The following is a 12,549-nucleotide window of genomic DNA, read 5'->3' as shown; positions in this document are numbered from 1 at the left end:
ATTATAAGGACAGAAATAGCTTTTTCTGACTTTTTTTCTAAAAGGATTCTAAACACAGGTCTTCAGTCCCCTCAGGTATAAATGAAGCAAGCTGCTACACTGTGCATTGGTTAACAAAATGCCAAAGCCAAGAGAAATGAGAAGTACAAGATGCAGCTCTTGTTGCCAGAATGATTTCAAAAGAGGAACCATTACACAGATTAGTCTGCCCCTGTGAAGGAGAAGCATAAAGGACAGAAGACAGATTTCAGGCTCAAGGCTTAAAACACAACATAGCCTATACCAAAAATTCAAACAAAAATCACCTGGCAGCAAACTTACTACCGATTACAATCAGGAGCAAGTGTACGGGGGTAAGGCAAAGAGGAATTCTCAAGTATCTTACCTCAGTGGACCATAATTCAACATTATGAAAGCCAGTATCACCATCACACACAGGGTTCTTCTCTTAGGAGATGATACTTTGAGCTTCTGGTTCTAGACAGTAACAAACAGAGAATACGTGAAGTAAAAAATGGCACAGACTGTTATGACAGAAGCTAAATGAACGAGATTATGCTTATTTTTTAGATTTACATTTGTCTATTTATGTATGAATATACTCCGGAACTACTTTAAAATAAAACTATTTCTTTTGTACACTATATTCCAATTTGATCCAGTCTATCTTCTCAGTAAAATCTTCAGAAGAACCATGAAATAAGGAATTAAAAGTTGACTAGATGATTCAGCAGCCCACCTGACCTAGAGTTTGTGGAAGTCCTGCTCTGAGTGGGAGGGTGCGCTAGAAACTCCCAAAGGTCTTCCAGTCAACACCTGCATGCTTCCACTCAAGTGCCTTCCACCCGAGCAACTGTTTATATACAGCCAGATCTTCATCACGGCCTCTTACCTCTAATACCACTTCATCCAGCTGCCTCTTCAGTGTGCTGTTTTCTTTCTTGAGTTTCTCATTCTCCAGTAAGGCTGCCTCCAGCCTGGCCTCTAGTCCCAACATGTATTCTTTTTTTTTCTTCCGTGACTGAAAGGCTGACTCCCGGTTTTTGATCATGCGCTGCTGCCTTCTCAAGACATTGACCTAGACAGGCAATACCAAGGGCTGTTAATAACCTGCAAGTTAAAAGTGCCTCTGCTTCATGCATAATTTCTGCTGCTCTACTTTGTCAAAAGTCTACTAGATTGCTTCCCCTACTCTGCTTCTAATGAGCCAACACGCTCAGCACAGAGGCAACTAGCTATCGTACACCTCCGAGAGTTACAGCTCGTGGATGATTTTAAAAATCAGGCCCTGCACTGTTTTCAGCTGCACTCTCAACCTTCTCCTACGTGCCGGGGACATGAAAAGTATATCAAGCAGCATTTTGATTTGATCAGTCAAATCACAAAGAAAGCAAATACGTATCTGCAGGTCTCCAGGACAACAAGGATGTCTTTCACCTTCGTTTTATCACGCGCCATTTCACAGGCTACAATCAGTTGTCTGTTTTCTTAAGTCCTACAGTTTTTTAGTCTCTCCTGCACAGAAGCCATTTCCACACCGATTACACCTGTTTCTGTACCTTTTCCAGCTCTGCTGTATGGTTTTTGAGATTTTGAATGCTGTTGCTGATCTCAGGGTGCACATCCGATGTGTATCAAGCATCTACATGGCAGTTTAACTGCATCCGCTGGGTGAGTCTACATTAACATTTTAATTCAGATCATAAGTGTGGTTTTGATGCAAATTTCCTGATTGTCCCACCCAATGTGCTTGGGTTCACAGAACAGTCTCTGATGAGAGCGCACAAACCAGACTCCTGGGTGAAGCTACTGCAGCAAATACACTGCAGGAGGGCACACAATGCACTGCAACCACTCGCAGGCAGGCAGTCTGCAACACCAGATGGGGACAATTCAAAGCAACCCCCCCATCCCCCAACAGTCTCGACGACTCTGATTTCTTTCCCAAGCAGGAGCAGTCTATCATCATTTACCACTTACTCATTTTGTGGTTTGCACTGAGTGGGACGCCCCAGACTGAAAGCATCTTGCTGCTGACAAGGACAACGATGATCGATACGGCAGAGCTACACAAAACAACTTGAAACTCTAAGCTCAAAGACTACTCTGTTGATTTCCTTTTCACACAGATTAGCAATGGCAACTGTGCTTTTTGTTTGATTAAAACCAGAAGAATTCCATCACATCATTAAGCCGCAACAGGATGTGATTTAATTATGTTTACTTTGAAAGACAACTGAACGCTCTATCTTCCACAGACCTGAATATCCTCCAGTAGCTACCAACACACACACTGGAGGAGCCTTTATCTATTAGAGCATGAAAGCTAAAGAAAAAAGATTAGATCTATTTTAGAAGTATTAGTGTAGGGAAAAAAATAAATAAGTCACAGAACAGTAGCATTAAAAAAAATCAGATACTGTGCCCCAGTTAAAGTTCGGCTGCTTAAAGAATCTTAATCACAGCTTTACAGCTCCCTCGCTGTATATACTTGCATATGGACAATATGTCGCTCTAGAGTTTTGGCATCTGCAAGGAAAATGGGCTACAGGCTGTTTGAAGAAGTCATCCTTCTTCATGATATTGCAGTCTGGTGACAAAGACTAAGAAAACACGTTACAGTGCATTAACATTTTGGGCCGTCTCCATGTTGATCTAACTGCTTTCTGTAAAGATCATTTATTACACGTCTAGTCTGCTGCCACCAAAAGCCTGTGAAAGTGAAGCTGTTTGTACTTACTCCAGTTTTTCTCTCAAGCAGAGAGTGAAAAAGGAAGGGATTTTAATTTATTCTCATTAGCCGTAAGCTTTGCACTGATTTTTTTAAGTGCTCCAACACTTAACATAAGCAAACTTCTGCGGACACATAACAGCATCGGAGGGGAAAAAGATTCAGGCTAACCGAGGACTGGAAGGTACAGAACACACCAATTTGGTGCCAGGATCACTTCAACTATCCAGAGATGCAAAAACAAGGCATGCGTTCATGTAGCAGCTTTGGCTTCTCTGAGCTGTGTGATACTCCAAACAAGTACCGTAACATTCCTCTCTATTTATAGAGGCTTTGCATCTTGAAGTAAACAGAGAAGAACAATTTGTTTACATCAATTTGTTTGCAGACTTGTTCAGAATTATTCACTACTAGATATATTTTGACTCTAAGTGTCTGGAAAATCTGGCAGATCTATGCGCTCTCCGAAGAAATCACAGAGTTAAAGCACCGGTGTGGTGTTTGCACAGTACCGTACATCCGAAGGTACCTCTACGGCTGTTTCAGAACCTACCAGCTATGTTTCAGGTGGTGCTTATCCAGACTGCCCTCCTTTACTCAGTGTTCTCCAAATGCCATCACGAACAGCAGCTCTACCCTGCCCAATTCGAGGTCCCCGTGCAATAACTGCATTTCAGTCTCCGCCAGACCAATTTCACTTTGACTCATTTCTCAAGCTTCCTTGAATGAAAACCAGCTGTTTGTGTCCTTAAGTTACTGTGGGTTAGGTGACAAACCCTAAAATAGTTTCAGGTCCTCAGTCAACCCTCTAGCACTTGCCTGGCTTTTCATGGGGCATGAGCCGTAACTGCGTACCTGATTCTGCCTTAAGCTGATGCAGGAAGTGGAAAGAGTTGTGTGAGTGGAACAGCAACAATGCTTACCCTTGGAAGCAGTACGGAGCTAGGCACTGCATAGCTGGCTTGGCATCAAGATAAACATGCTGCTTGCTGAGCAGTTTGATAATCAGAAGAAAGAGAGGGAAGCAGTTTATGACAGACAGCTTGAACAACATCGCTTTGCACATGCGCTGAACGCAGATGAAAGGTAGCAAACGCCTCTGCTAACTTTTTTTGCAGCCTCCCCCTCTGTAGGTTGTTTTGTATTGATTTACTGCTCAAGATAGTAACTTCTGGTTCTTGGGAAACACAGAAAAAAATGACATTAAAACCAAACATTAACCAGTGATGCAATTCTTGCTTCCCAGCTTCAAAAATTACACAATTACACCAAAAAAAAAAAAAAAAGATTATGTAAATATGCAGAGGGGAAATACTCATTGCAAAACCTCATTTTAAACAGTACTAGCTAGATTCAGCTTGTCCCGCATCTTCAGTTTTACCAAGGGTCACACATTTTACAAATAAACACTGCTACCTCAAAATAGTCTTCCAAAGAAAACTCAGTTCTTAGGAAAATTTAACCTGCATTCAAATGCCAGCTGCACGGCACAAGATTATATATTCTTGCCAAAGCCGGCAAGAGTATCTCACACAGGTCACTGGGTAAAAGTTAATTTAATGACTAAAATTAACAGCTCTCCACAGGGTTTTGTGTACACACACTGACAAAGTTAACACAGAGCTGCAAGTCCAAACCACTTCAACTTTACATCAGATGGCTTCTTACCTTAGCTTATGAAAGGTGCTGTCTTTGAAGATGCACCTTAAATGCAGAAATAAAAAAACCTATAAAAGTATTTCTCTGTTCTTATGAAAAGCCTGTGGGTTTTTTTGCCTCTAACTCAACAGAATACAATTTAAAGAGTTTATTTCATCTGACAATTACCTACAGAAAATAGGATCCTTTAACAGAAACCCATACTTACACTCAGTAATTTTGCATAAACTAGTTTATTTTTCTTAGCAATTAAAATTCTGAGACAGAATGAAATCTTTCCTCACTAGAGTGTTACTAGAGTGTTAATACGAGAGGTCCCTATAAGCACACGACTAAACCGGATTCCCTCACAGACCTGTTTGTACCTTCCTACCATTTAATTCCAACAGAAACAGCAATCTGCTTTTTTAGTTAAGAGCTTCTTTCCTTCACTGGAAGAGTGGCTTGCGTAGGCAGCACCTCCAACTGAAAAGCTCTTCGCCAGTTTCCTACTGAAGAATGGCTGCACTGAAAGCCTTGCACTTCCCTGCTGTTGGCAAGCTCCTACATGCGCGCCCATCGGGACAAGCACAAAGCAGGGCCCTCACAAGGTCAGGCTGCTATCAACTGATCTCAGTCTAATCCATCTGAAGGGCTGAGTGTTAAGCTAACACTTTATCCCTCTTAAGCTTGAAAGAAAGTCCTGCAGTGTTTCTTTTTACCCTGCAACATCTGCTTAGACTAGCAAACAAAAACATGTGTTGTAGAGCTCAAATGACAGCCGCATCTGTGCAGCTCCGAACACCCCATATGGTGTCTGTGGCAGTCGCAAGATGTTTTAACTCCACTGCTGCTGCCTGGATCCTGAAACATTTGTTCTTTTTCAAAGTGGTATTTCACAATATGTACCAAAGAGCAGTTGCAATTGGTTTTTTCATGCTTCAATAAACACAGGTAAGATGCCCAGTGTTTAGGCCGATATAAAGTCTTAAAACTGCCTCTTTAGAACATCTTCAGGTGGAAATATCCATACGACTATCATTTAAAACACAGTTATTTGCTACCTCCGTTACACATTTGACTATTGACTGTCAAAGATGCGTATAAGCAGCGTGATGACAATAAGGAACTTTTGTCAATTAAACCTCCAATTCAGACAATGGCAAGGTGCCACGCTAGTTTTGATTACAGGGAGTAACAAATCTAATGACCGGTGACAGATTTCTTCAGCTTGGCTTCGTATGGCTGGCTATTATCATTTACAAATGTAGTCCTCTTAATTGGTCTGTCTGCTGACACACGTTCTTTTGCTTTTTGCAAATTCAAGATGAGGTTTCCACTGCAGTGTGGTTTCTGAATTATTTGCAGCAAATCATTTTTTTTTCTTTTAAAAATGCAGCCCAGTCACAAACATGAAGAATTAATAACATTTATTATTAAGCATGACTGGCAATTCTTGGATGTTAGGAAACCGTATAAAAACACCCTTCCAAAGAAGGTAGAAGACATGCTTTTGACAAACAATGTCCTGTACTGCAATTTATGAAGTCAAGGTGGCAGATCAGGCAGTTATATGGAAGAAAATTAGGCAAGAGTGCAAGAGGAACATCAAGCAAACTGCATGATAAGCAGATGCAGCAACCCAGACCACCACTTTGTTAAGTAAAGCTGTACCAACAACGGCTTTGGTCAAATTTATGTTAAATTCTTTGCTGAGTCAGGGTCCATTAGAGAGGCTCACTGACATGTGGACGAGCATTCTGAACAGCAGGTACAAAGAGGTATTTGAAACACTACCACAAAGATGACAAAATGAAATGACACAGTGGAGACTTACCATCTCCTCTCAGTTAAAGGGGAGAAGATGTCAGTGTTAGAAAAGATTTGGTAATAGTGCCTGAAAAACGATCTTGCAAGTTTTAACTGAGCCTGCAGGACAATTTGAAAATGTTAATGCTTTTCTCTTGCATAGTTAAGCAAATCGGATTTTCTTTTGGTCCAGCACTGCTTTGGTCCAACACAGCCAACGAGTCTGTTAATGCACAGTGCCATTTCCCCCAGACAGGCATGCTTTCCAGCAAGAATACTGAAAAGTTCAATTGTTCAAGAAGAAACCTCTACAAGTTCTGTTTCACAAGAAAAGACGGAACTCTGCTTTTCCAGCAGGTTTGGATCAACAGCCTTACTGTTTTCCGTAGCTGAAAGTTTCAAAGTTTGAAGAGAATGGCTTTACTATTAACAGACAGGAAGAACAGAAAACATCTTAAGAACCTGAGTCCTCTGCATCATGAAACTGGGAACAGCGCTTGTTTCTGCATATGAGAACAGTACTTGAGAGCAGAAATTGGCCATTTGGGACTGAAATACTTTTGCAAAGACTGATACTCCTGAGGAAGGAGTAGAAAATGAGTCAGAACTACCAACAAATAATTAACACACTGGGAAGTCATCCAGCCAATTTGACGCGTCCCCTCTGCTCTGCGTGAACGCCAAATTAACACACAGCTAAGCCCGCTCAGCTAACCTACCTTTAGTAGAGCAGCACTGATTTGTACCTGCTGAGTTTGTGGGCTAAAGGCTTCAGACACAAAGTATTCCATATCACATCCTATTAGAGTTCAGTTATTAGCTATCACCACACGGTCAGAACTTACATCCAGCCCCACCGTCGGTGTGGTGCTTTGCAGCAAGGGTTTAGTCACTGCGATCTTGCCACTTGTTGAGCCATTTCCAGCAGCCGGGGGCAGCGCATTCACCGCGTGATTGTGGAGCTGCGTGGTCCCCCCAGTGACAGCAATGACGGGCTGGGAGGCAGGAAGCACCCCAGAAGCCTGGAGCTGTACCACGGTGGGCTGGGGGAGCACCACCGATTGACCTAGAACACAAGGACAAATGCGAGTGCTTAGCATATGGTACAAAATGATTTGTATGTGGTCAGCTTGTAGGGTGATACTGATTGAGGTGGTAGGAAGCTTTGCTTCCCTGCCCTATATTTAAGTTCAATTCTTCAACATTTTCCCACAGGGGAAAAAGTCTCAAAAGACGTTTGCATGGCCCTTAATCCGTCCTGCAAACAAAGAGCACACATATGAAAGGGATCCATTAAATCCCTCTCTCTTAAAACCTGCTGGCTCTTCAAGGCTAATAAAAAAAATAAAAGAAAAATCAGTACTTTTTAGAAACTTACTCTCGTTTCAATATTGCTATGCTAACACTTGATGCACACTGAGCAACTTTTTCAAAGAACCTAGGCAGCTCACCTTCACCCTTCTTCTGCTGCCTTTTGTCCATCTCTACTTTACTGCTGTGGAAATGTTACTACACAGAAGTGACTCATACTATACAATTCAGAAACAGTGTAGAAAAAGATGAACAAGAAAGAACAACCTCAGTTATGCTTTCAAAGTGCAAGTTAAAGCCTCAATTCACACTGAGACAAGAACAAGTTTTTGGAAAAAAAAGTACTGCCTTATATAAGAAACATTACACACAAGCTGAACAGAGCTTGAAGAAAAGCAAGCAGAAAAAATGAGGTAATTTCCAAAGAGCTTTGAAATGGAATTATGAACAGTCACATCCAAGAAACTTCAGTCCAAGAACTACATTTAACTCAAGCAGGTGCTTAAGTAATATTTTGTTGCATGAAAGAACATGAACATCTCTTTAATCCTTTGTAACAAGATGACCTGGCTGCCTCTTAGTAGCAGCACATTCCAGCTGAGCATTCCGATCAATATGCATGACTATGTATTACAGCACTTATCCGACTTTCTGGAAGATGAAGAATGAAGTCATTTACCCAGTGCTCCAAGATCTTTTATGTGCGAGGTAAAGGATTAGGCCTCTTTGTTGCAGAGATGATATTAAAGGCATATTAAGTGAGAACTATCCTATTTAAGAACCTCAAACGGTAAATTTGAGATGCTTTCAATAAGTTTTTTAATGCATAGAGCATGTGATGCTCTAACATCATGCTTTCTTCTTCTAGGCTTTCATGAAAGTGACTATAAAAAGGAGGGTCATTCCTCACCCTCCTTGAAGATACTGGCACATCTCCATCTGGCAGCTCCAATGTGCCACAGGCAGGGGATTTTGATTAATATATATTAATCAAAATATTTTTGTGATGGAAAGGGCACTACAGAATTTTTAAATATGCCATCAGAGTAAATACATTGCACAGAAATACTTTTCCAACAGTATTTCCTCTGTAGGGCCTCACAGAAGCTATTCTCCTGACTCTTCTTCAGGGGAAAGGAGAAGCTGATCTTCACAGCATTGTGTTTATACCCAAAAACTTCGTACCCCCAACGTTCCTTATTCCAGATGGTATTTTATCAGCTGGAACATCAGACACAGTAAGAATTAGGTCACGCTGACTGTGCAGCCCTGTGTTTTAAGCAGTCTAACAATCCTAAGCATGTTGCAACAAATGTCAGCCTCTGCAGCTTTGGCTTAGTTCCTGATGGATGAGCAATTAGTAAGAAAGACAAAATGTCACTATTGTAATGGTTTCTAGATACATTCACTGACATATTTATCTCCTTTCCCTTCCACTCCTCACCGCCTGTATAGTCAGCTGCAAAAATCTGCAGCCATCAGCTGGTGAAAACAAGCAACTGCATCTGACAGTTTCCACAATGCAAGTAACGTCCCTGCTCCCTTTGCAGCAGCATAAAATAGTGCTTGGGATTCCAAAAAAAGACCGAGGCTTCAACAAACTGTTACAGAGCAACAGGAGGAGTGGAAACTTGTCAATGGACAGGAAATCATTTGCCTCTTGTTAACATCAGCTTATAGCTGTAAGCAACCATTCTAACCTCTGGCACTGTTCTCATAACTTTTAACAGATTTCATAACTTCCTTTTAAATGTTATTTAAGTAGAGAAAAAGCCATAAACTCATGTTCCTTCCATTCTGTGTCAGAGTTTCATGTAGGTAAAAAACTTTAATCACTCCTTCCCAAGCTTTCAAGTTGCATTCAGCCATCCTGACTGCTGGATCTTCCTTTGGTTACAGCAGAGTAGAACATGGCTCACCCTGTGCACCGCTTGCCAATCACAAGTAGAGCAGAGTGAAGGATCCCCAGAGATCTGTCCAGAATAGCAGCTTTATTTCCACAATTTCCACAAAGCTCAGGGAATTCCCACACCGTCTGCCATTCCACACTATCCTCAGGTAACTGCTGTTTTGCACACAACTACATGACGCTAGAACTAAGGCCATTTTCTCAGCGTAAACCTTTTTCAGCAAAGCATGCAGCATCCCTCTTTTATTCCTACCCCTCCTGCTTCTTTTTTCCTACTTCTTCTGTTTCACCTGCCAAACCTAACTTCAGTTCAGGGACCATCCCAAACAGACATGGTGTTTACCCCCAGGACCCAGCTCAGTCATGACAATTCACCTACCTTTGGGAGGTGCCGGCTGGATGTTAACAACTGGCTGATGCTTTGGCAGTGGCACAAGTGTTGGAAGAGTCTGAATAATGATGGTTTTAGCTGGGATGCCAATGTTAGCCTGAGCCTCAGGTACAGCAGGCAGAAGGGGTTTCGGCTGTATTGAAGGCCTAGACGCTGACTGACATTTCTTCAGAGTTTTCACAGAATTATTTGCTAGGAAAGGAAGAAGAGTCAGAGTAGGACCAGAGGATCTAAAATTAAAAAAAAATCCAGCAGTAATGGCTGGAAGCAACATGGCTTTTGGTATGTTTCATTATCCATCTATGACATTTGTTAAAATTGACGTATCCATAGTTGTGGAATCAAAGTAACTCAATCTCTCCTACCAGAGCGAGCAGTGGCGCTGACAGCAGGCTTCTTCCCTGCATCTCCTTCAGGGGACGCGGGGCTTCCAGAACTCTTGATGTAGAGGGAGATGGGAGACATCTGGGAGCTACAGCTGAAGTCCATATCATCCTGCAGACGGAAAATAGATGAGGTTAACGCTTCAGAAACAGATAAAAATGACTACTAGAAACTGAGATAGGTTGTTGCTGCAGGAAATAAGAGAAAGGTTTTGTTCTATTTTATTCTGGTCAATGCTAAGCAACACTGAAAACCCAAGTAGCACCTTCTCCTCATCAGCAGAATGAAGAGGGGCAGAGACCAGCAACTGCTGGACTCAGAAGCCTTCAAAAGGCATTTTGTTTGGCAAGCAGGCACACAACTGAGGTAACAGAACTGAACCTGCTCTTTTTGGAACGGATCTCAGTAGGAGGGTAAGGAAAACATTACTGAAGGAAAGATGTTAGTGCAAAGGTTGGAAAAATAAGCTGTTTCCTCTTATTCTACAAAGTTGGTCAGACACATAAATCAACAAGCTTTTTGTTTGTCACAGTTGGGTCTGAATGACTCCTGCTATCTGTGTTACGTGGAGGTTTCTGCATACAGGCACATTCTGCACTGGCGAGTCCACAGACGATGGAGAAGGGACTGAACAACTCGAAGCGGCTGGCGATAAGGGCTCTGTCTTCACGTTTGCATCTGCAGGAGACAGACAGAGAAGTTTTACCGTACGAGTCTTTAACAAGGGGAGATCAATAAAGAACACATTACTCTACACCAGCTATTTAATTCCTGAAGCAAGACACAGCAGAGAGCTTTGAGAGATTAAAGACACTTAACAGCTTGGCCTGCAGCCCTCACCAGCTGCACCCATCCTACAGAAACACCGCCTGAATTCTCACCAGAGGGACACGTTCAGCAGGCCATCAAACGGTGCCAAACTATCGGTACCATAAAGTACTAACAGCTCACCCTTGTGGTGCAGGGGGGCATTGCCACACCTGCCGAATACAACCAGCAAGTTACCTGAATAAGCGTGGCTTGTAATGTTCCAAAGGTCTGAGTCCCAAGACATCAAATCCAAGTCAAAATGAAAGTTATACAGATCATTCTCCTGAAACGGCAGTTTGGAAAAACAAACAAGACAAAAAGACAACATACATTGAGACCATCCATCAGCTGTTAGGTTCACGTTCCTACAATTCTTGACAAGCAAACAAAAGCAGAGGAAAGCAAAGGGACTATTGCTTAGTTGCCTTAAGGCATGCAGAGATAAAAGACTTTAGAGGGGCATTCTCAACTGGACTACAAAAAGAAAAAAAAAAAAGCTTCTTTTAAAACTTGGAGATATAGGAAAAGAGCATTTAGTTCAAGGGCATCACTAATTGTTGTTCTGTTATCGAAACTGTAAAGCAAAAGTTCCAAGTCCAGTCACGGAACCACCCCCTAGCCAGTACACGGTGACTTGTTGCCATCTTCTCCCTTCACCTTTGTGGAAGGATTCAATTAATGCCCTTCCATCGTCACACCTCAAAGCGCTTTGTAAGTAAAAGCGGACAGCCGCATCAGGACGCCAAGAGGAGGAGACGCAAAGCCTGATTTGCTCGAGATCATCTCCATGACGGTAAGTTATGCACCAGGCCTCCCTACGCTTGCACAAACTGACGTCATCACTGCCTAAAGCCAGAGGCACCGATTTCGTTTTCCACCAGAAAGAAAAAAAGAGACTAAAATCGCTTCCTACATGCCAGTTACCGTACAACAGGACACGCACGGAGCGGTGACCTGCCGAGCAGCGACACGCTGCCCTCGCACAGCAGCTCCCGCACCTTCCCCGGCCCCACGCTCCGCGTGTCCCGGACCGGTGCCGGACAGCGCAGGGGTTGTGCCGGGGGGGCGGGCGCTGCCCCGTGCCCTCAGCCCCGGCTTCCCGACCCGGCCCCCCGCTGCTCACCTCCGCCTCGTCCCCCATCTCCCGCGGCGGCCCGGCGGCGCCCAGCAGCTCGCCCAGCTCCTCGCCCAGCACCGCCTCTGCGGGGAGAGAAACGGCGGCCTCAGCACCGGCACCGGGCTGAGCTCCGCCCGGCCCGGCCCCATCCCCATCCCCATCCCGGCCCCCCTCACCCCAGTCCAGGCCGCCCCCCGCGGCCGGCAGCAGCCCCGCGGGCTCCCACTCGGCCTCCGCCGCCGCCATGGCTTCCTCCTTCCTGCTCCGCGCACCGCCGCTTCCGCCCGTCGCCACACCCCGCTACGGCGGCCTCCGACGGACAGGGGCTCCCCCCCCCCAAAATAAAAAATAAAAAACAAAAACACAACCTCCGCACCCCCTCCTATACCCCCCGCCTCCCCCATGAACCCCCCCCCCCTTTTTGTACCCCTCCCGTATCCTCCTCCCTC

General features: G+C 43.8%; 1 protein-coding gene across 2 annotated transcripts in view; it reads right to left on the bottom strand.

The window, feature by feature from the left end:
• Positions 1–12,422, bottom strand: part of ATF6 (activating transcription factor 6) — a 78,590-nt gene extending 66,168 nt beyond the window's left edge. For both annotated transcript variants that reach the window (XM_048080263.2, XM_048080264.2), the window contains exons 1-9: positions 12,277–12,422; positions 12,107–12,183; positions 11,179–11,266; positions 10,757–10,851; positions 10,155–10,284; positions 9,778–9,981; positions 7,024–7,244; positions 893–1,078; positions 386–477 (exon numbers count right to left, since the gene is read on the bottom strand). In XM_048080263.2, coding sequence (XP_047936220.1) covers positions 386–477; positions 893–1,078; positions 7,024–7,244; positions 9,778–9,981; positions 10,155–10,284; positions 10,757–10,851; positions 11,179–11,266; positions 12,107–12,183; positions 12,277–12,346 — 1,163 coding nt within the window. In that variant the 5' untranslated portion in view covers positions 12,347–12,422. The remainder of the gene's footprint in view (positions 1–385; positions 478–892; positions 1,079–7,023; positions 7,245–9,777; positions 9,982–10,154; positions 10,285–10,756; positions 10,852–11,178; positions 11,267–12,106; positions 12,184–12,276) is intronic.
• Positions 12,423–12,549: the final 127 nt, after the last annotated feature.

This window comes from Anser cygnoides, chromosome 8, assembly GCF_040182565.1.
Source record: "Anser cygnoides isolate HZ-2024a breed goose chromosome 8, Taihu_goose_T2T_genome, whole genome shotgun sequence".
Lineage (NCBI taxonomy): Eukaryota > Metazoa > Chordata > Aves > Anseriformes > Anatidae > Anser > Anser cygnoides.
Note: the sequence above shows the minus strand (reverse complement) of the source record. Positions and strands in the feature narration are given on the sequence as shown.